The sequence below is a fragment of the Meles meles genome, chromosome 11 (genome assembly GCF_922984935.1).
Source record: "Meles meles chromosome 11, mMelMel3.1 paternal haplotype, whole genome shotgun sequence".
Classification (NCBI taxonomy): Eukaryota; Metazoa; Chordata; class Mammalia; order Carnivora; family Mustelidae; genus Meles; species Meles meles.
In genome coordinates, this window is record NC_060076.1 from 8,102,117 (window position 1) to 8,123,025 (window position 20,909).

Below are 20,909 nucleotides of genomic sequence, written 5' to 3' on the forward strand. Positions count from 1 at the left end.
CAGCACACGTTACTGCTGCTCCGTGAGGCCCGTGAGGGCAGGGCTGGCTCTGGGCTGTTTGCAGCCGTTCGTCCAGCAGCCGGCATGCTGCCTGGCACACCACGGATGTTGGAGGGATAACTGGTGAAGGAACAAATGGTCCAAGAGCAGAACTGAAACAACTCCAGAGACACGTGTCTGTTTTCCGCTTCCGCCGGCTGTAATCACGCTGCGGCGGCAGGGCCTTGCAGTCACTGGCTCCTGCAAATGTTTGGATTTACAAGAGCTCGGTTGTTTGTTCCTGTCTGGGCTCTTTAGCTTGTCTCTAACACACAGACCAAAGCCATGTGGCTGGACACATCCTCCCACTGACACTGTCCGCTACCAACCGAACACATTCCATGCCATTTCCTGTGATTCGAGCATTTAACAAATATTTGCTGAAAGCCTGCTTAGTGCAGCACCCTGGGGGACACAGGATGGAATCGGCCACAGCGCCTGCCCTCATGGCGTACGGACTCCAGTAGCGGAGATCACACAGAAACTCTATGCACAGCTGTGACCGGTGCCACACCGGGAAAGCCCAGGGGGTTACGAACGTGTTGAACGGGGTGGGAGGGAGGGCAGAGAAAGGAGGCAGAGAAAGGAGACCAGACAGGCCTTCCTCTGCCTCCCTGCCCCAGCTTCGAGCTGCCCTCATGTGGCTCTCAGGCTTGGGCCAGGAGATCGGCGAGGGGGCTGGGCCTCGGGGCTGGGCTTCGGGAGTGCCAGGGCTGTGGCCTCCTGCCTTCAGATGCCGCGGTCCCCTCCTGTTTCCTCTCTACCTCTGCTGAGGCCTGCCTGTCTCTTTCTGCAGCTTCCGGAAGGGCTCCCTCCTGAAGCTGCATTTTTGGAGGGATCTGCCTGGCGAGAAGGCTGAGCTCATTCATGGCACAGGCCGCTGGCAGTGACAACACTGTTACTGAATCTCCCTTCCGTTTACTTTCAGGTTTTCCTCGGCTCTGTTCGCCACGAGGAACCACCACCTTGCAAGGACCATGAGGCCGCTGTGCGTGACATACTGGTGGCTGGGACTGCTGGCTGCCGTGGGAGCAGCTGCCGGCCAGAAGGAAGGCTTCGAGGGCGCCGAGGAGGGCTCACCCGGCGAGTTCATTTACCTGAACAGGTACAAGCGGGCCGGCGAGTCTTCGGACAAGTGCACCTACACCTTCATCGTGCCCCAGCAGCGGGTCACGGGCGCCATCTGCGTCAACTCCAAGGAGCCCGAGGTGCTGCTGGAGAACCGGGTGCACAGGCAGGAGCTGGAGCTGCTCAACAGCGAGCTGCTCAAGCAGAAGCGGCAGATCGAGACGCTGCAGCAGCTGGTGGAGGTGGACGGCGGCATCGTGAGCGAGGTGAAGCTGCTGCGCAAGGAGAGCCGCAACATGAACTCGCGGGTCACGCAGCTCTACATGCAGCTGCTGCACGAGATCATCCGCAAGCGGGACAACGCGCTGGAGCTCTCCCAGCTGGAGAACCGGATCCTCAATCAGACGGCCGACATGCTGCAGCTGGCCAGCAAGTACAAGGACCTGGAGCACAAGTACCAGCACCTGGCCACGCTGGCCCACAACCAGTCCGAGATCATCGCGCAGCTCGAGGAGCACTGCCAGCGGGTGCCGGCGGCCAGGCCCGTGCCCCAGCCACCCCCGGCCACCCCGCCCCGTGTCTACCAGCCGCCCCCCTACAACCGCATCATCAATCAGATCTCCACCAACGAGATCCAGAGCGATCAGAACCTGAAGGTGCTGCCTCCCCCGCTGCCCACGATGCCCACCCTCACCAGCCTGCCGTCTTCCACAGACAAGCCATCCGGTAAGTCCTTCTGGGAGGGAGCCCGCTCCATCGGGGGCCAGAGCCAGGAGCCAGGCTTCCCTCGGCTGAGAACACCAGTGGGGGAAAAGCCACGGTGAGCTGAAGCCGGGCCGACAGACTTGCGCAATCCCCCCCAGCGCTCCCTTGGGCCCAGGCCCAGTAGCCGGTAGGGTGAGGGGTGCCCACGTTCCTTAGACGGATGCTCCAAGGTAGAACCAGGAAACAGGGAGAGTCTCAGAAGAGAACAAATGTTCTCTGGCTTCTGATGGGAACAAGCCCCAGGCCTGTAGTTTCCTGGGCTCTGCTGAGATGCCCTGTCTTGGCAAACAGAATGTCTCTCCTGCAAGGTGCGGCTCTCGTACCGCACCTGGCACAGATCTGGCAATTGGTAAATACTCACCAAAGAAACAAGAAGCCAAAGGAAAGGAAAGTGTTATCGTGGCACAAGTAGGACAAACACATTGTAGGGGCTGGGGACGGGAAGGAGTACCTTCCGAAGCCCATGCATTTGCTTGAGTCTGCTGCTGTCTCGACTTTTCAGTGACAATTCCATATACTCCTAAATACACGGTTCATCTTTAAATGTGGTAATTCTCACATATCATTATGGGGGAGGAAAGGGGTTGCTGGCATGTTCTGAAGCTTGACCAGAGTACCAGCATTGGGCACTTGCACGGACACTGTGTTACTAAGCCCTGCAGCTCCTTGTGGAAGGTTAACGGCAAAGAAGAGCAACTTGCTCACAGGCTCAGGACCCTCAGGCCTTCTTGGGCTGGATTTGAATTCAAGCCTTCTAGGGCTGAGTCCTCTGTGCTCTGAGGCTCCGGGGGGAGCATGAGCCCAGCCTCTTGAAGCTCAGCCTCTCCTTCATCCAGGCCCCTGTGAGCCTTCCAGACGGGCTGTGAGACGAGACTGGACTGATCTTTGCAGGAACTAACCACATATCTGCTCCAAGTCAGTGATTTTTGGGACCACTTTGTTGTGTAAGTGGGGAGAGATTTTTACTGAAAATACCCTGATTTACACTTATTTCACACTTCTGAAAATAACCACAGCTGGGAAGAGCAGCTTCTTGCTAATTCCAGAAAGGGGGTGGCGTGCGCAAAGACGAGGGCAACGCTGTTGGCAGGTCCGTGGCGGGGAGCACCCGCCTCCAGCACCTCACAGCCCACAGGAAGGCCCCCTGCTGTGTCGCGGGTTGAGAACACATGCTTTGAATGGACTGACCTGGATTCAAATTCTGATTCCCCTGCCTATTAGCTCTGGGATATCAGGCAAGTCACCTTGCAGAGCCTCTGTTTCCTGTTTCAATCTGACAACTGGGGATAGATGAAAATAATGCCTACCCAAAGATGAGAGGAAATACCGCAAAAAAAAAAAAAAAAAGAGAAAAAGAAAAAGAAAAGTGTCTGGAGTGGCGCTGGGCCCATGGAAAGTCTCAGTACTTGGTAGCTCTCAGTTTCCTTCCGTTTCGGTTTCTTTATCTTAAAGCAAGGAGATTGAAATAAATAAACAGTCCCTTTTTAGTGCTGGCATTCTACAGCAGATGACTGGCTCATCTGTACGTACGTCTGTTTTAAATCAGAAGCTCCAAAAGAGAGGGCAGAGTGTGCTAATGTCTTGACAGAACGCCCAGAGGGTAAGACGTGCCCTTGGGGACCAAATGAAGACTCCACGGAAAGTCATACTCCTAGTGTCTGGCAGACCTCGGTGGCTACCCAACAGACCTCCTCTCACTTTAGCATCTCTGGATTCTGAGTCAATGATTTCAGGACATCCCTGAGCTTGAACTGAGCTGAAAGGGTAATAATAGTGTAAGAAGAAAGACCTAGCTTGAGGCGACTGGGTGGTTCAGTCGGTTGAGCGTCTGCCTTCGGCTCAGGTCATGATCCCGGGGTCTTGGGATCAAGCCCCACATCACGCTCCGTGCTCAGTGGGAACCCTGCTTCTCCCTCTCCTTCTGCCTGCTGCTCCCCGTGCTTGTTCTCACTCTGTCATATAAATAAAATCTTCAAAAGAACGAAAGGCCTAGGTTTGCACCCACCTCGTAGTAATGGTTTGCTTGTGAGGAATTTACTTTGCTCCCCTGAACCACCATTTTTCCCTCTGTAAAATGGGGACAGGAGTTACAATACCGCAGGGTTGTTGTGGAAACGCAGTGCAATCAGGCATGTGATATTATGTCACGTGGGGCAGCCAACCAAAGCTGCACACCTGCTCTGTGCCGGTCACAAAGCCAGGCTGGGGGGAGCCAGTGAAAGCTCTGATCCTGACCTCTAGGAACTCGGTCTGGGGGAGGTGGCAGATGCGCGAATGCCCAAGGACCTACACGTGCCTACGGGTTCTACCCCCCAAATCGGCATATCAGATGTGACGAAGGATTTCCTTGACGGAGCAGCCGTCAAGGGCAGAATTTCCAGAATGTTGTAAGAATTGATGGGACCCGCGTAACAGAGTACCTGAAAGCAGGAGTGCGGTGGAAATCGTGAGCTGTGCAGTCACTGTGGTGACATCCAACTTTTTTTTTTTTTTAATATTTTATTTATTTGACAGAGAGAGATCACAACTAGGCAGAGAGGCAGGCAGAGAGAGAGGAGGAAGCAGGCTCCCTGCGGAGTAGAGAGCTGGACGTGGGGCTCGATCCCAGGACCCTGGGATCATGACCTGAGCCGAAGGCAGAGGCTTTAACCCACTGAGCCACCCAGGTGCCCCACTGTGGTGACATCCCAGTGTGCTGCGGGCCCTGCAGAGCAGCGAATGAGGGGCTGTGGGGACACAGAGGTGGTACACGTGACTGAGTCTGCCTGGACAAGACGGGAGAAGCTGGACAGAGATGGGACTCCTGTATTGCATCTTGAGTTTGACAGACAGACCAAGGAGTTGGGAAACAGGGTTACTAGCATGCCCCCGAAGGAGAAGAGTCTGTGCAAATTCCCCGGGTCACGGCCCTAGTCCTGGCACCACAAATGGTTTGGATGCCCTGCTTCCTCACAGTCATAGTCCAGTGTGGGCTGTGTGCATTCCAGGGGCCTGCATGCACCCAACCCACTTTCTCTCCCGCTTCAGGAAGCACCCGACATGGGAGGCAGTGGCAGTGACCTTCCTTCTATAGACATGCCAAATGCACTATAATTTATCCTTTTCTTTCATATTTATTTATTTATTTACTTATTTACTTATTTATTTATTTAACAGACAGAGATTACAAGTAGGCAGAGAGGCAGGCAGAGAGAGAGGAGGAAGCAGGCTCCCCGCTGAGCAGAGAGTCCGATGCGGGGCTCGATCCCAGGACCCTGAGATCATGACCTGAGCCGAAGGCAGAGGCCCTAGCCCACTGAGCCACCCAGGTGCCCCTATCCTTTTCCTTTTTTTAAGCAAAGTTCTTCCAAATGTTGGTAGTGATTGTTGGTAACAGATTTCCTATTACCCATGTCCCCACTGAGCCCCTACCCAAGGTGTTACCAGCCAGACCTGGCCCTGCAAGCTGAATAGGCAGGGAGGGCCCGGTCCTTTCCTGGGCTTGGGACTACACTGCGAGGAAAAGGCAAATGGCCTCTCTCAGCCAATAGGCAGGGAGCCTTATCAGCCTGTTCTGAGAGCTCACAGGCAGGTTCTGGGCCTGGAAGACAAACCTTCTTATGTGCACTTACCCACAAGATCCTTTGTTCCCAAGGACATCCCTCGGCCAGAAACATCTTTGTGCGCATGACTTGGAGGTTTCTAAATCTTCCATCCCAGAACCTCAGAACCATCCACTCTTGCCCTCTTCGTCTGAGCCACTCAGCCCACAGCACACCCTTCTCTGCGGGACTGAGGGAGCCACGGCTGCTTATCTGGAGCGGCACTCGCCAGCTTGTTCCCAGCCAGACAGTAACAGGCTGGCCCCAGGCCAGGCCCGGGCCGCCGAGAGCCTGAGGGAGGGAGGTCCAGGCAGCTCCTGGCTTCCCTGGTGTCTGACTTGGGTTCCATCCTGCCTCTCTTGGGTCTGGCCAGACCTGGGGCATTTCAGTTAGGATGATGCTTGGATGAGGCCAAGGCCAAAGGGCCCAGGCTGCGGTCCGTTCTCCCAGAGATACAGCTGCTGCCACCTGCCCTTCCTCTTTTCCTCTCCACTTATTCACACATTCCCTGACCTCCTTCTCCACGTGTGCCCTTCACACACACACACACACACACACACACACACACACGTACATGTGCGTCCATCAGGTCTGCTAAAGAGGAAGGCTGTGCAGGAGTCACAAAGAGGCACAGGAATGGACAGGGCGAGGCCTCAGTGCTGGCCTTCCCCCAAGATGGTCTGGGAGGCCGGGGGCTCCGTCCCTCGGCTCTGCACAGGCACAGCCATGCACAGGCCAGCCCTCCTGCCATGGCACCCACCCTCGAGAGTGACCAGAGGGGGAAAGGCAGTATTAGGACCAGCTGCCACAGCAAGGCCCTGCCTGAAACAAATCCTTAAAAACCAGAAAGAGTAGGCATTTCTAGCTGTTTTCTCTCCTGAGAACATAATCAGCTTAGTTTGTTTCTCAGTGGAAAAAGAAGGGACCATAAAACCACAAAAGAGCTTGTTAGGGGCCTTATCACCCCAGAGCCTGTAGCAGAGCCAGAATCAGTCCCTGAAATGTAACTTCCAGGATGTCGAGGTTCAGAGAGGTTAAGTAACTCAGCCAAGACTACACAGCTAGTGAGTGGCTCGGCCAAGGCTCAAACCCAAGTCTGTCTTAACCATTCCCGGACACTGCACGTTTCCATGGAAAGGCTGGAGGGGAACTGGTGTGAAAATCACTCTATAAATGCCTGACTTGGCCCCAGGTGCCAGCTGCCTGGGACGTGACCCTCCATCCTATTTCATGTACTAGGTTCCAAGCAGCTCCTTGTAAAAGAGCTCTGCGGACAGAGCTGGTCGATTTGCAGTTAGAACTCTCACAGGGCTAACAGTGCAAGACAACGTCACTGCAAACCCATCACTATCACGCCTGGGAGGAGCTAACCAACCAGCTGCCCTGGCTCCCCAGTCACACAAATGGGCTGTTGTGGCGAATGACATAGTAGACTGCATCACAACCCTGAGATGCCACCAAAAAAAAAAAAAAAAAAAAAAAAAAAAGATGGGGCACCTGGGTGGCTCAGTTGTTAGGCGTCTGCCTTTGGTTCAGGTCATGATCCCAGAGTCCTGGGATCGAGCCCCACATCGGGCTCCCTCAGCTCCTGCTCAGCAGGAAGCCTGCTTCTCCCTCTCCCACCCCCACTGCTTGTGTTTCCTCTCTCACTGTCTCTCTCTGTGTCTCATAAATAAGATCTTTAAAAAAAGAGAGAGATACAGCAGAACTGAGTTAGCATCATACCCCAGAGTGCCTAAAACAACTGAGCTCTCCCACAGAAAACATACACGCACCTGACTTCCAGTAAATGGGCCCAACTAAGGCTGTAGGTATATCCGATTTTTTAATTTGTCTCGACTATGAACAACTTCTCTGGGTGTGTCTGTATTCAGCATCTCAATGTCCAGCAAAATCTAAAGTTCTGTAAATCAGGACTTCTTTAAAGACGCTAACTCTAAATATATAAAAATCAGCAGATGTGATCTGTTCTTGGGGCCACACCAGGTGGTGGCCACATTGTTTCACTGGGAACACAGAGACCTCCCTTACCCCCCAACGGATGCCCTATGGCCAAGGAGGTGCAGACACCTTGGACAAGAGTGTTTTCCTAGATGGATTTTCCCTCCCATATTTTACCTCCCCTGTGAGGTAGGAAATATGTATGTTAGACCATGGTTTTAAAACAGACCACGAGATACATTACGCTGTGGCTTCCATCCCTTCTAGAGGCCAAGCGCTGTCGATCCAGGTAGAAAACAGGTGGTCTGATGTGGGGACCAGCTCTGGCAACTGGGTTTCTGAACCTGAAGCTCCGGGAGGGGGCGGTTGGAGGAGCATCTGGGATTGGTGAGGATGTGAGTGAGGCCGGCTAGAGCCCCTCGGGTCTGCCTTTCAGTTCTCGGAAGCTGACAGAAAACCCAACTCGGGTCCCTTGCCTCCAGAGCCTGTGCTGTTTCTACTGCACGATGCTATCTTATGTCGGAAATGTTATTGTGGAACAAAATAAGATGCTCGAATCATTACGAACTAAGCAATCCAGTGACATTTCAAAGAGCATTCTTTGCTAGATTCTTCATAAACAAAAGCCGCTCGAGTTCAAGGTGGGACGTCCTCCTTCTAGCTCTGCTTTCTCTTTTCTCCTCGGATACCTTGGGGAATGCATCACGGAGAGCTTTTTCGTGTGATGGCAACCCTCCCTCTATTACTCTGGCATTTTCCAGGGAAGAGATTCAGCTAAATGCTCAGGCTCTTCACAGTCCCAAGGGATAAACGATCAACTTGTTACTATTTAAAGTGGCGATCTGGCAACTGTGGCCTGGAAATCCCAACAGTTTGGCACTTGGCAAACTGAAAGTAATCTGGAAAATCCTGGAGCTTAGGCCTCTGCAGCCGGCTCCCTAGCCACACAGAAGGATTGTTGTGGTGAATTTATGCAGCAGACCGTATCAGAACCCTGAGGTGCTCCCCCAGAAAAGGACGATCGATAAAGCAGAATGACGTTAGCATCAGACAACCCGATGTCTGAGACAAAGGTGGTTAAGTGTGTTGAGTGCAATGGGTAGTGCACTTGCTTCTAGAAGTCACGTCTGGACTTTAGCTACCCCTGTGAGGACTGGGGAAGGGCACACTCGAAAGAAGCCTAATGATCCTGGCTTTGTGCCTCAGGAGGAGCCCGTGCAGCCGCAGGCGCTGGACTGGTCTCACGCAATCCTTTTTTCAAACAAATAAGTGATTTTCCTTGAACAGATTTTCAATACAAGAATTTAAGTTAGAATTACTGTGTATACAGAGAAATTGTGCTAAGTAAAAGAAGATTTTCATTGGAATGCCAAATGCAATGTTTTTAGAAACAAAAAACACCCCCTAATTGTTGAAATGAAGGTTTCTTTGGTGGTCTGTCTGGAGTAACATTCAAAAGAACAGAAAATCCAATCACCTGGCCCTTTTCCAAGATACAACGTGCCGACTTTCTATGAGGCCGTCCAGACTCTCCCAGGTTTGGTTTGGATCCCAATAATCCCCTGCTGTGGGGCCCCTGCTTCCAGATGGACTTATCACTGATTCTCAAACTGGGAAGAACAGAATGAAGATGACGAAGGGCACACAGCTCCCAGCGGTGAGGAGATGGAGATGAGGGAAGGCATGTGGGACACAAAATGACTCATTCTAGAGTGGAGACTGGCAGGACGGACACACGATCTTGCCCCTGAGGCTTCCTGCCCAGAAGGATCCGAGAGACTGACGAGACAGAACCTTGAGCAATCCTGGCACAGTGAAACAGTCTCAGACGGTGCGGCAGGAAAAAGCAGGCCTAGAAGGCAGATGGGAGCTCTAAGCCCAGAGCCTCCCCTGTCCAGCCATGTGGTCTCTCTGCGACTTAGTCTGCTCAGTGCTGCGGGGCCTCGTGAGGATGAAACGAAAGCACACATAAGGCATCTGACAGGCCAAAGGCTCTAGATACATGGCAGTCATCATTCTTACTAGACTCCAGTAGAGATAACTATATCGGGCAGTATGGGAACCCCAAGGAGAGTTAAGTAACTCTTCTGGGATTGGGGAGGGCTTCCTGGAGGAGGAGATGAGCAGGCTGAGGGCTTGGCAGAGAAGCTCTCAGAACCACTACCCACAATCATCCAGAAGTCAATGAGACCAGGCTTGGTGCTGGGCAAATGCTCTCTTTTTAGAAAAAGGAAGAACAAGATCCTAGAAACTATGTATCAACTGGCTTAAGCCCCAGTAAAATTATAGGTAAGACTACAAAGAGGGCTTCGTGAGCATTTGAAAAATTAAAGGGTGATCAATGAAGGCCAACATAGGTTCTACAAGCACGAGCTGACTCCCGTTCTTAGAAGGGGTTCATAGGCTGGCAAACCACAGGCATGGCGCCTGTCCAGTACCTGCGGACGGAAATCGTGGGTCTGATGAGCTCTTCCGTGATGCGCTTGCAGAACTACACCACCAGTCTCTGGCCCGAGAGAGGCTTGTTCATTCTCACTGCTACATCCGCGCTGCCCACCTCCAGGTCCAGGGACCTCCCTCCCACAGGCAGCCTCAGGCGCCACTGACCGCTGAACCCAGGGAGCCCCGGGGCTTCACCCCCACCAGTCCAGGGAGCCACAGGGAGCCATCCCATCTCTGCACAGTGAGTCCACCACGGCCCCTGCAGGGCCAACCCTGTTTCTCTTTTAAATTGCTTTAAAGCCCGTATTTCCCCTCCTCCCCAAAGTTACTGGTGGGAACCCAGGAGTGGGCACCGTGCTTTTGAAAGCGTTCTTTGGGAAGCAGGCCTGCAGTATCTGCTTATCTTAAGGTCAGACCGGGAGAAACAGGGCCGTTGAAGCTCCTCGAGGGCTCCGGGCCCTCTTACTTGGGAGTTCTCAGAGTGTATCACAGTATCACACCCACTGAAATACACACATCTAATGTAACTTCTACTGTAAAACATTTGAAAGGATTTCTTTAAATTTTGGTTTTGAAATTATATGGCCAAGAGTAACACAATTAATTTACAGCTGGCTCTGATTTCTCAGCAAACATTAGGCATATTCAGGAATTCTTGGGAAGTGAGAAAAATCTAACCTACAAATTGTTTTCAAAAGTAATAACATTTTTATGAAGACTTAATTTAACAATTAATCAAGCTGACAAGATGTTCCACTTTGTAGAAATTTAATTACATCCTTATAAATTTTGATTATGCAGTTTTCTTTTCATATTTTAGAGCCAATAAATTTTTTGGGGCCTCAAGCACTTTCATAAACTCCTAAAAAGCCCGTTGGCCCCAGGCACTGTGCCCATCATCTGCAGACTAAAACGGTCTCAACAGCGGGCATGAGTGTTTGGACCCTTTCCCCAGAAGGACGAGAAACAAGAACCATGATGTCAGCTCTCGGGCTCTGTGGGAACCTGAGATGTCTTTGGGAACACACCAGCTGTTCCTGTGTTTAGGTTATTGTTTGGTAGTCTGCTTCACTGGAAAGTGGTCATTGACTTAGAATAAATATGTTCACAACCAAAATATAATTTCCCCAGGCCTTCTGGATAAACGAGGCTCAAGCAGCACACATAATCCTTCCTCGCCAAGCCCCCTCCCCGGGCGTCTGCTCTCCTGCCCTCACACAGGACACCCAGCGAGTCCCGATGCTGGCCAGGACAGGGCTCACACCTAAGCAATCCACGTGCCCTGGCTCTTGGACAGATTAATCTGAATAGGAAATTCCAGATCCAGTTTCAACAACTAGTCATTTCTCCTGTTAGAAAAACGTTTAAGGGAGTGGCGAAAAGACTTTCTGGAGACAGATCATCAGTGAGAGTAATTGAAAACTGCATACCGTTCTCACGAAAAAGCTGTGTGTCTTGGTGCTATCACAGAAGCCTCTCCCCAGGCCACAGGGCCGCTGCACAGCCTCAGGTGGTCAAGTTCCAAGACGCGGCTTTACGGGTCAAAGAGGCCAGTCAGACTGCTGGCCGGCCACGTGGTCTGGTCCCAGCTGATGGCCAGGAAGGATCCTGCTCCTGTCCGCATGCCTCGGGAGCAGCCGGGGAGGAAAGCCATCACTGTCTAACTCACTCCTTAGCTCCCGGCCTCCAGGGTGCAGCTAGCCAGCTGGGTCAGATATTCACGGGGCCACGTTTCCCTGGCAGGGGGTGAGGGCTACACACACAGCGGATGTAGTTGGTAAACCCGTTTCTCCACAGGATGTGAGTGGGCAAGTGAGGCTGAGCTGGTCTGTCCCCAACCCAGAGAGGAAACTGGGACGAGGCCGTTACACATTGGTCTGGCCTGGCTGCAGGCTCTGACCCAGAAAGGCACTTCACTGGGAATACTGAGCGCGGGATCAGCCATCTGGTTTCCTAGTAGTCTATGTTCCTTGTGTGCAAGAACCTCAGAGAGGAGGAAGGAAGCAGGGAAGGGACTCAGGCACCCAAAGCCAATCACTCCAACACTCACCAGGTTTGACCTTGGGGTTTGGGGACCCAAGACCTGCATACTTTGTGTTTCCATTGCCCACACCCCTTCTTCTTGAGGCCTCCTGACTCTAGCCCTTTGTGCTCTCTGCACCCCGTGTTCTAAAGGACCACGCAGACTCAGCTCAGCCATGGCGACTGCACTTCCCCTCATGTGGAACGTTCCAGCTACAGCTCTGCCGAGAGTGTAAATATGGTCTTTATAGCGATGAGGTCGGGTGCTGCTCCACTCGGAGCCCTGGTGCTGCTGAGTTAGTGTTGGCCTGGTGCTCCGGGCCACGCTGCCCTTTCAGAAGAGGAGCCTGGCGAAATACTGCCTGGGCACTTTGCACCGTTCCGAAGGGAGAGCGCTGCTCACTGCACACCGAAAATGCAGTTTCATTGACAAAAAGAGATTTCCATTCTTCATTTCAGTTTATCTTGGGGTGGGGGGGGGGGGGTCTCTCTACTAAAGCAGTGACGTTTTAAATGTGCTTTGTGGAAGATATTTACCACTAAGTATATCATTGTACATTTAGTCTTGCAAATTCAAAAGCAAATACGGTAACTTGCTTGTGTGTGTGTGGCTGCAGACAGGTGGGGAGTGGACAATGTCAAAACCAGCAGCTTCCGTCCGGCACAGGAAAGAACGCGAGAACTCGTGCCGGCAGCTGCCCCGGCTGGCTTCAGCTGGGTGCTCTTGGGCTCCTCTGGTCCCCAGAACAGGCGGGCTCATTCCGCCTGGGTACAAGAGGAGAAACTGAGGCTCGAGGAGCTTCCCAGGGACACATGGTGAGGCAACAAGGCCACCAAGATTTGAGCCGAGGGCTCCTGACTCCTGTATTTACCTCGGTTGCAGGTTTCTCATCAAAGCAAGACAATCTGAGGCAGACCCAGGACAGTCTTGCTGCTGCACTTTCTGCTCCTTGGTCATTCTCCCGCTGCCAGCTTTTCCAGCCTAAGGATTCTGTCTTGAGGCACGTTTGGCCATCATTTAGTTTTCTGACCTTCGCTACTGCTGCCTCCAGTGTAAGAACAGGGCGTGCTTCAGCACAGAGAGGCTTGCTAGTGTCCTGCTCTGCAAAGGTTTCCGAGGGAAAACTGTCGGGAATGCGGCTGCTGCTGATAAAAGCTGAAGGGTCCTGAGTATCATACCAAGTAAGAGTGCAGGGGACACGGAGCAATTTTTTTTTTTTTTTTTTTTTTTGTAATGAGAGAAAATACTAAATACCTCCCTACTAGTTTCTTCCTACTCCATGATTCTAGAGAGGATGCCATCCCTAAAAGCCTTAAAGGAAAGAATTGCCCGATTTGTCCTAAAGATTAAAAAAAAAAACAAATAAAAAACAAAAATAAATAAAATTCTACATTATAAAAGATACTAAAATAGTTGAAAATGGGCAAAGGAGAAAGGTAAAGGTAAGCAAAGGAGAAAAATAAATCACCAATAAAGATTCTGGAAAGGTATTCATACCTTGACAAAGAAGTATGAAATTTTATTTTTTAAACCCGGCTGGCCGGCAAAGATTAAAGACAGTCCTAGGGACACAGAGATTAAGTCGGCCTGGGCGCCCCACCCTGGAGTTCACTCTGGTTGGGGAAAAAGAAGAGAGCTTTAGACTCTGGGCTCTGGACCCCCCAAACCCAGACCACCTGGGGTCTGACACTGGATCTGTCCCCTATAAGCTCAGTGACCTCAGGGCTGTCACCTGATGTCCCCATGCTTTCACTTTTTCATCTGTCAAATGGGAGATCACAAGCTACCTTACATTTTAAAACACTTTTTTTTTTTTTTTGAGATTATTTATTAGAGAGAAAGAGAGCGTGCACGAGCAGGAAGGGGGGGCAGAGGGCGAGGGAGAGGGAGGGGGAAAGAATCTCTAGCAGATTCCACACTAAGTGTGGAGCATAAGGCAGGGCTCAGTCTCACGACCCTGAGACCATGACCTGAGCGGAAACCAAGACTTGGACGCTTAACCAAGTGAGCCGCCCAGGGGCCCCTAAAACACCCGCTTTTAAAAAGACTCCTTGGGACACCTGGATCGCTCAGCTGGTTAAGCGTCTGCCTTCGGCTCAGGTCATGATCTCGGGGACTGAGCCCTGATTAGGCTCTCAGCTCAGTGGGGAGCCTGCTTGTCCCTCTCCCTCTGCCCCTCCACCCCCTAGTTCATGCTGTTTCTCTATCTCTGAAATAAATAAGTATTATCCTAAAAAAAGCTCTGGGGGCGTCTGGGTGGCTCAGTGGATTAAGCCGCTGCCTTCGGCTCAGGTCATGATCTCAGGGTCCTGGGATCGAGCCCCGCATCAGGCTCTCTGCTCCGCAGGGACCCTGCTTCCTCCTCTCTCTCTCTGCCTGCCTCTCTGCCTACTTGTGATCTCTCTGTGTCAAATAAATAAATAAAATCTTAAAAAAAAAAAAAAAAAAAAAAAAAAGCTCTGTGTAGACACGTCAACAGTAAAGCTGAAACAACTGATGTCACCCCAAAAGCAGCTCAGGCTGGGCGTCTGAGGTGGACCCCCTACTTCCCCAGTGGCCTCCAAAGCCTGTCCTGACACAGCGCCTCCTTCCAAGCCACACTGTCTCTCTGAGAGCCCCACCAGAGCCCCACAGCGGCCCTGCAGTAAGAGGGCTGGCTGCTCATTTTGGGGGGCCGGGGGATGTTTGACAGGCCTCTGCTGGACCTTCTGTCACCAGCATTCCTATCAAACGGCCTCTCCTGCGCTTCTGACTTGGGAAAGAGCCGGGTCCCTCCCACGCTGACTGTGTGCTCTGCTCCAGCTGTCGGGGACAGACTCTCATTCTCCACCTTGGTCCCTGGGGCTGGGGGCTGAACACAAGAAAAACGCTTTTTTCTTTCCTGAACGCTGCTTCTGGAGGTCCGGCTCCCCTTCCCCAGGACAGACGAAGCGCAAGGCAAAGAGGGAAGCAGCTGCTTGTGCCACATCTCCCAGGCTGGTGCTGGGGGTCCTGCCCCATCCCGTGAGGATGAAGAGGGCTAGTGAACAGGTAAATGGGTGAGAAGCTCTCCCTGGAGAAGGAAGAAGGGGTGCCTTGGGTCAACTGTCCGTGGCAAACACCACGCAGACCTTTCCTCGAGGTGCTTCATTAGGTACTGGGGGCAGAGAGGAGTGATCAAGACCACGCCTGCCCTTCCACGAGGTTCCTGGCGGGGATGCTCACACACAGTGCAAGGGCCAGGAGAAGCCCACCTGAGCTGTCTAGCAAAACCCCCAAACCCCAAACTTTTCTCATTTAACCATCATACATGGACTAAACAAGCCCAACTACAACCGGGAAGGAGTCTGAGAAGTTTGATCTGCATGGGAAAAGCTGAGTCCATCTGCCACCGAGGCCCCTCCCTGACACGGAGAAGAGAAAGGACAGGAACGCACAGGAATTCAAGCTGAAATAAGGCTGGCGAGGAGGTCAGCGCGCCCTTGCGGGACATCAGAGCAGCCCCCACCTGCCCTAGGCTTCCACCACCGAGCGCAGCTCCTGCCAGGAGCTCGCTATTTACTGGCGCTCAGTAAATAGGAGAAACATGTACCTTCATAGAACAAGATGGAACTTTCTTAGCACTTTTGGTCTTAAACATTCTTGGTTTTAGGGCTATTTTGAAGAGAAGCTGAGGCAAATTGTGGCAATTTTATTATTTTTTGAAAAAAATGTGTAGTTCTGAAAAAGTTCTGACGGTTCCTGAGATCAACAAGGAAGAACCTAGCTTCTCTGGACCTCGGAGACTCCCGTTTCAGCCTTCCTTGCTGGTGAGACCGACATCCAGGAAAGCGCTAGGAGAGGTGGGGTGGGGGTGGGGAGAGGCTTACAGTGGCTCTCTGACTCCCAGCAGCACCCATGCCTTCTGACCGGGCTGCCAAGCTCAGTGAAGTCCCACAAAATCACAGAACCCATCTGGTCTCAGTGTCAGAAGAGAGCCATGGAGCGGGAGGCTTCCCCGACATCATCCTTCAAGTCCACGGACCTGCGTATACGACAGTGACCTCAGAATGTGTGAGCTCTGAGCCTGTGGCCCTAAATGAGCTTCCTCTGGAAAATACACGAATGGGCTGAATAGGGCTGGTCCCCCTCAGAAAAGCTGTTTGTGGAGGCCAGTGTCTCAATCTCAAAAACATCCTGAAACCTCTGGCTACGTGGCCGAATTCTGGACGCTGCTTGGGCCCTCTGAGTCCGTGGAAGTTCATCACTAGAGACTACAACGGTCCCAGAGCACTGTCGCTGGAAAGGCAGCGCTGGTGTGGGCCAACCTCAGCCGTCGGGACCCAGGAGAGCAGCGACCCCTCGCCCCCGCTGCGGCGGAGCTGATCCACACTGGGATCCCTCTGCTGCATGCTGGTAGGCACACTCTTGGCACAATAGGACCAGCTTCAAAGATAAACCACTCCAGGAACGCCACACAACTGAACTCCGATGGCCAGGAGCGAGGTCAATATATTCTACCTTCTACAAGCCGAGGAAACGGAGAGTCTGGAGAGGTAAGGAAGCTTGCCCAGATCATGCTCTGAGGTAGTTAGAGCTAAAAGTGGGCCGGGAATCCAGGCACCCTGACCGCTAGCCCTGGACTCTTGCCTCTCTATCGCGTTATTTCTCAAACTTAAAAACTAAAGTTGGTCCCTCGCAGCTGGAGCCCTGCTGAAGGCTGTGCCTGCTCGGGGGTACAGCCGGCGGGGAGGGGCAGGCAAGAGTGTGACTCCATGGCCAGGCCCCGGGGAGATCTGTGACGTGCTCCCATCTGTGTCCCCAGGCCCGTGGAGAGACTGCCTGCAGGCCCTGGAGGACGGCCATGACACCAGCTCCATCTACCTGGTGAAGCCGGAGAACACCAACCGCCTCATGCAGGTGTGGTGCGACCAGAGACACGACCCTGGGGGCTGGACCGTCATCCAGAGGCGCCTGGACGGCTCTGTCAACTTCTTCAGGAACTGGGAGACCTATAAGGTGAGGACCCCGGGCCTGTCTGTGCCACCCACACGGTGACCAGGCCACCCCCAGAGCCTGACACCCAGTGAGAGAGCCACCTGGAGGGCAGGGGCACGCTGACCCGCCGGGGCCTTTGTGGCCCCACGCAAGAAACACCTGAGGTGAGAAAGACGCTGACAGGGTCATTTTTGCAAAGCCACCAGGGATGGTGGGGAGCAGCAGCCCCTTCCCGCTTGCCGCTGGCCACTGCTGCAAGATACGACGCAGGTGTGCAGACCCCACCGGGCCCATGGACGAGGTGGGAGAATGCTGGTGTGGGGTGGCCCCTCACCCCAGCCCGGGTACGAGGATCATCCGACTCCCAGCTGGGGCTTCCAGGGGAAGACCTGTTCTCACAGCCCAGAAGGGGCAGGTCCCAAGGGCCTGTTGTAGGGAGCTGCAGGAATACTCGGGCCCTAATTCCCAGGACGTTGAGTGCTCGTCCTGGCAGTACGAAAGGCTGTGGGACTCAGCCATGATCTGCCCCCCTCCCCAAGACATAGGCGGTACTAAGGACGGCAAGAGCTTAGTTCACCAAATGCCACCATGCACCACGACAAGTGCTTCCGTCCGTTACCTGCCTGAGTTTCACACCAAGCCCAGCACAGAGACACGAGTACAGACCCAGGTTACAGACGAAAACTCGCTCGGGGCCGCACAGCTACGAGGTGGCCCAGCCGTGAGCCGAGGCCTCTGACACCGAAGCTTACAAACTACCCTGGCCATGACGTCCGCATGTGGCTTTGCGTGGCCCCTTCCTGTCCTGGCTGCTCCCAACCTACCTCCTGCCCCACGTGTGTCTTTGCTTTCTTCTCTGTCCCCTCTGCTTCCTGAGAGGTTCCCGAAGACCCGCTCCTTCAGCCCTTTCTCCTCCTGCCCGTATCGTTTTTCTCCGAGGCAGCAGAGCATAGTTGTTAAGACTAGGTTCCTGGTTCAAATCCTGGCTCAGCCACAGGCTCCCTGTGACCCTGGGCCTCTGTGGACCCCAGTTCACCCATTCTAGGGAGGATAATAGCAGTACCCAGCTACGTCGCACGAGGACTAACAGAATGGCCTATGTAAACCTACGGAAGGTCCCAAGAACAGGGCCAACACACTGTCCTTGCTCACCCCACACGGGCTACTATTAGCTTTCACGAGCCCGTCTGTTTTTAAGACTTTGAGTGCCACCACCTGGCCGATGACTCCTTAGCGACACGTAAAAGCAACAAAACCACCGGTTTTAGACCTAGAAAGGGGCCTGGGTGGCTGCAGCACACACTTGCGCAGCCGGTTCCCGTCCGGTGCGTGAGAGCTTTCACGAGACCCGCACACACCGCACACTCCCAGAGAGGGACGCTGACGCTCAGAGAAGGTAAGGACTGTCCAGGGAACTCTTCTGGCACGCCCGCTGTGTGCTGGGCTCTCGGCTTAGCCCTCTAGGTGCGTTCCTACAGCAGCGCCGTAGGGACAGGGACACAGTGTCCCGCGTTCACACAATGCCTGGCACACAGGAGGGGCTCTTCCAACAGTCTCGAATGATGCGTGTGTGCGGCTCAGACCGGCAAAGCGACTCATCAAGGCACAGCCAAGTACAGAAGCGGGGGTTTGAACCCAGGCTCTGGGTTCTTACACTCTGCCCACCGCTGGTCCCCTCTGTCCCGCGCTGAGCACCCAGCAGCGGGGCTCTGCCGGCTGAGGGCACCACAGGCTCCCCACGAACGCTCCCCTCCGTTTTCCGCAGCAAGGGTTTGGCAACATCGATGGCGAGTACTGGCTGGGCCTGGAGAACATCTACTGGCTGACCAACCAAGGCAACTACAAACTGCTGGTGACCATGGAGGACTGGTCTGGCCGCAAAGTCTTTGCGGAATACGCCAGCTTCCGCCTGGAGCCCGAGAGCGAGTATTACAAGCTGCGGCTGGGCCGCTACCACGGCAACGCTGGCGACTCCTTCACTTGGCACAACGGCAAGCAGTTCACCACGCTGGACAGAGACCACGATGTCTACACAGGTAGGACCCAGCACAGGGCAGGGCAGAGAGGTCGGCCAAAGCCAGAGCTTCTGACTCGGAGCCTGAGAACAAGGAGGTCCCAGGGCCCAGCGGCCCGACCCCGTTCCTACTCCCTAAAGGTCCACGCCTCTGCCCGCTGCCCACAGGCCCCCTTCACGAAAGTCGGGTCAATGTGGCCTTCACAAAAAGGGAAAGGGAACGACACATCTGTGGGCCACTCTGGGCCAAGCGCTCGCCTCACTTCTCTGCCTGAGGCACCCGGGGTCCTGACAGCACACGCCTGGGAGATAACGCGGGCCCCGCCCTGTGTCCTCGGACGACACTGCTCAGTCTCTCTGAGCCTCGGTTCCACAACTGGAAATTAGGACAACACGGACCTTGCAGGGTGGCGAGAAGGTCAGAGAGAAAGTATCTCGAGAGCTTTGTCTGGGACTTGGCAAACAGGGCTCAACCCAAGTGGGCAGTAGGGAGCCATTAAGAGGAAACCAGGTAGGAGACCCAAAGTAATTTATCTAGGGTCACGTGTCTCAAAGCCACATCTTTACTAAGAAGCTTTTATTAAATAAAAAACAAAAAATTGTGAGAGGCACAGAGAGAGTCCAGCCCTGAGTCCAGATGTCAGCCGCCCCCACGGTGAAGCCTCTCAAGGCCCCACACCCAGTTTCCTGACGTGAGGGCCCCTGGGCTGCCTGGCAAAGCCAGCGAGGCGCTGCCCCTCTCGGAAGAGCCAACCCTACCTCTAGGCCAAGGCTGTCTGTTCTCATGGGCAAACCTGCCCCCTCCATTGAGTCCCGGCCTGCAGGCCACTCCCTCCTCTTTAAGGGCTGTCCTAGGAACTACCTGCTCTTGAGGCAAGCTCTGCTACCTACGTGTGGGGGAGCAAGGGCCTCACTCCAGGTGCCCCGGCAGCCACGTCCCAGCAGGCTGTTCTTGGCACACGGGGGACATCCAGACAGCTCTCTTCTGACTGGCACTGCAGGGGCCCCTGAGGAAGCGGTATGTCTTCTCGGGCCAGGGCTGCCAAGGCTCCCAGGAAGAGCAGGGCAGGAAGATGACCCTCAGAGCTGGCCAGATTCTGGGGACACAAGGGCTGGTACAGCACTTCTGGGTCACAGAGGTCACAGAGGGCCATCATGGGTCACAGAGCAGGGAGAAGACTGCTCTGTGACCCCAACTGTCAGGCCTGTCCGGCGGCACTGTCAGCGGACGGCAAGGAAGTGAGCTCCTTGTCCCTGGGGTCATGCAGGGCGAGCTCAGGCTTCCACTCACACGAGAGGCTGGCCGTGGTGCGCCAACGGCTCTCCCTGGTCTGCAAACCCAGCACCGCCATTTGGTCCTTGTGGCCTCAAGTGATGGCCTAGAGGTGCCTGAGGAAAACTCTGGGAACACCCGGGCTGCAGAGGCTCTGGGTGCCTGAGCTCAGTCTCTCCTGAGCTTCTGCCTCTGTCAGCCTGCTGCCGCCTCATGTCACCCCAAGGCCTCCGCTGGAGCGGGGCCGCCAGCTCCGTTAGGCCCCAACCCTCAAGACTGCTTGGGGCAGCCTCTCCCTGAGTGGGGGGTCCCCTTCCCAGGCCATCTCAGGACACTGGGGACCTCCTCTTTTAACTAAGAGCAGCCCGAGCGGCCAGTGCCTCCTCTTCCTCTTCCTTCCGGAGAAGGCCAATGCCCCTGCACGCCCGCCTGCGCCTTGCCCACACTTTTACTGCTGTTCCGAACTGCTTGTCCTTGGCAGCAAAATCCAGCATGATGTGATAGTGCCAGAACTTTTATGAAAATATCTTTCTTTTGTGAAATCATAAAAAGACATTTGGCTGGAATACAGGCTGAGGTTGAGGAGCATTTCAACTTAAACACTTCCTTTGTTGTTCTATAAAAACCCTTGATCCATCTGTTGCCACTCTTAAATTCCTAAGAACCCGGTGGCCTCTCCCCTGCGCACCCCAGATCATTCTGCTTCCTATTCAACCCCCCACCCCAGGTGCTTCCCGTACACAAGCCCTGAGCTAACTGCGTGACTGTGCACCCTCGTCCCATCCCCACGCGGTCCTGTGCGGGAGG

The 20,909-nt window shown here is 54.0% G+C and overlaps 2 protein-coding genes across 19 annotated transcripts in view; one reads left to right on the forward strand and one right to left on the reverse strand.

The window, feature by feature from the left end:
* Positions 1-20,909, reverse strand: part of RALGPS1 (Ral GEF with PH domain and SH3 binding motif 1) — a 274,225-nt gene that overhangs the window by 111,509 nt on the left and 141,807 nt on the right. The gene's annotated exons all lie outside the window — the stretch shown is intronic.
* ANGPTL2 (angiopoietin like 2) overlaps positions 1-20,909 on the forward strand; it is a 35,690-nt gene that overhangs the window by 12,756 nt on the left and 2,025 nt on the right. For both annotated transcript variants that reach the window (XM_046022374.1, XM_046022375.1), the window contains exons 2-4: positions 968-1,833; positions 16,643-16,836; positions 18,581-18,851. In XM_046022374.1, the coding sequence (XP_045878330.1) occupies positions 1,017-1,833; positions 16,643-16,836; positions 18,581-18,851 (1,282 nt within the window). In that variant the 5' untranslated portion in view covers positions 968-1,016. The remainder of the gene's footprint in view (positions 1-967; positions 1,834-16,642; positions 16,837-18,580; positions 18,852-20,909) is intronic.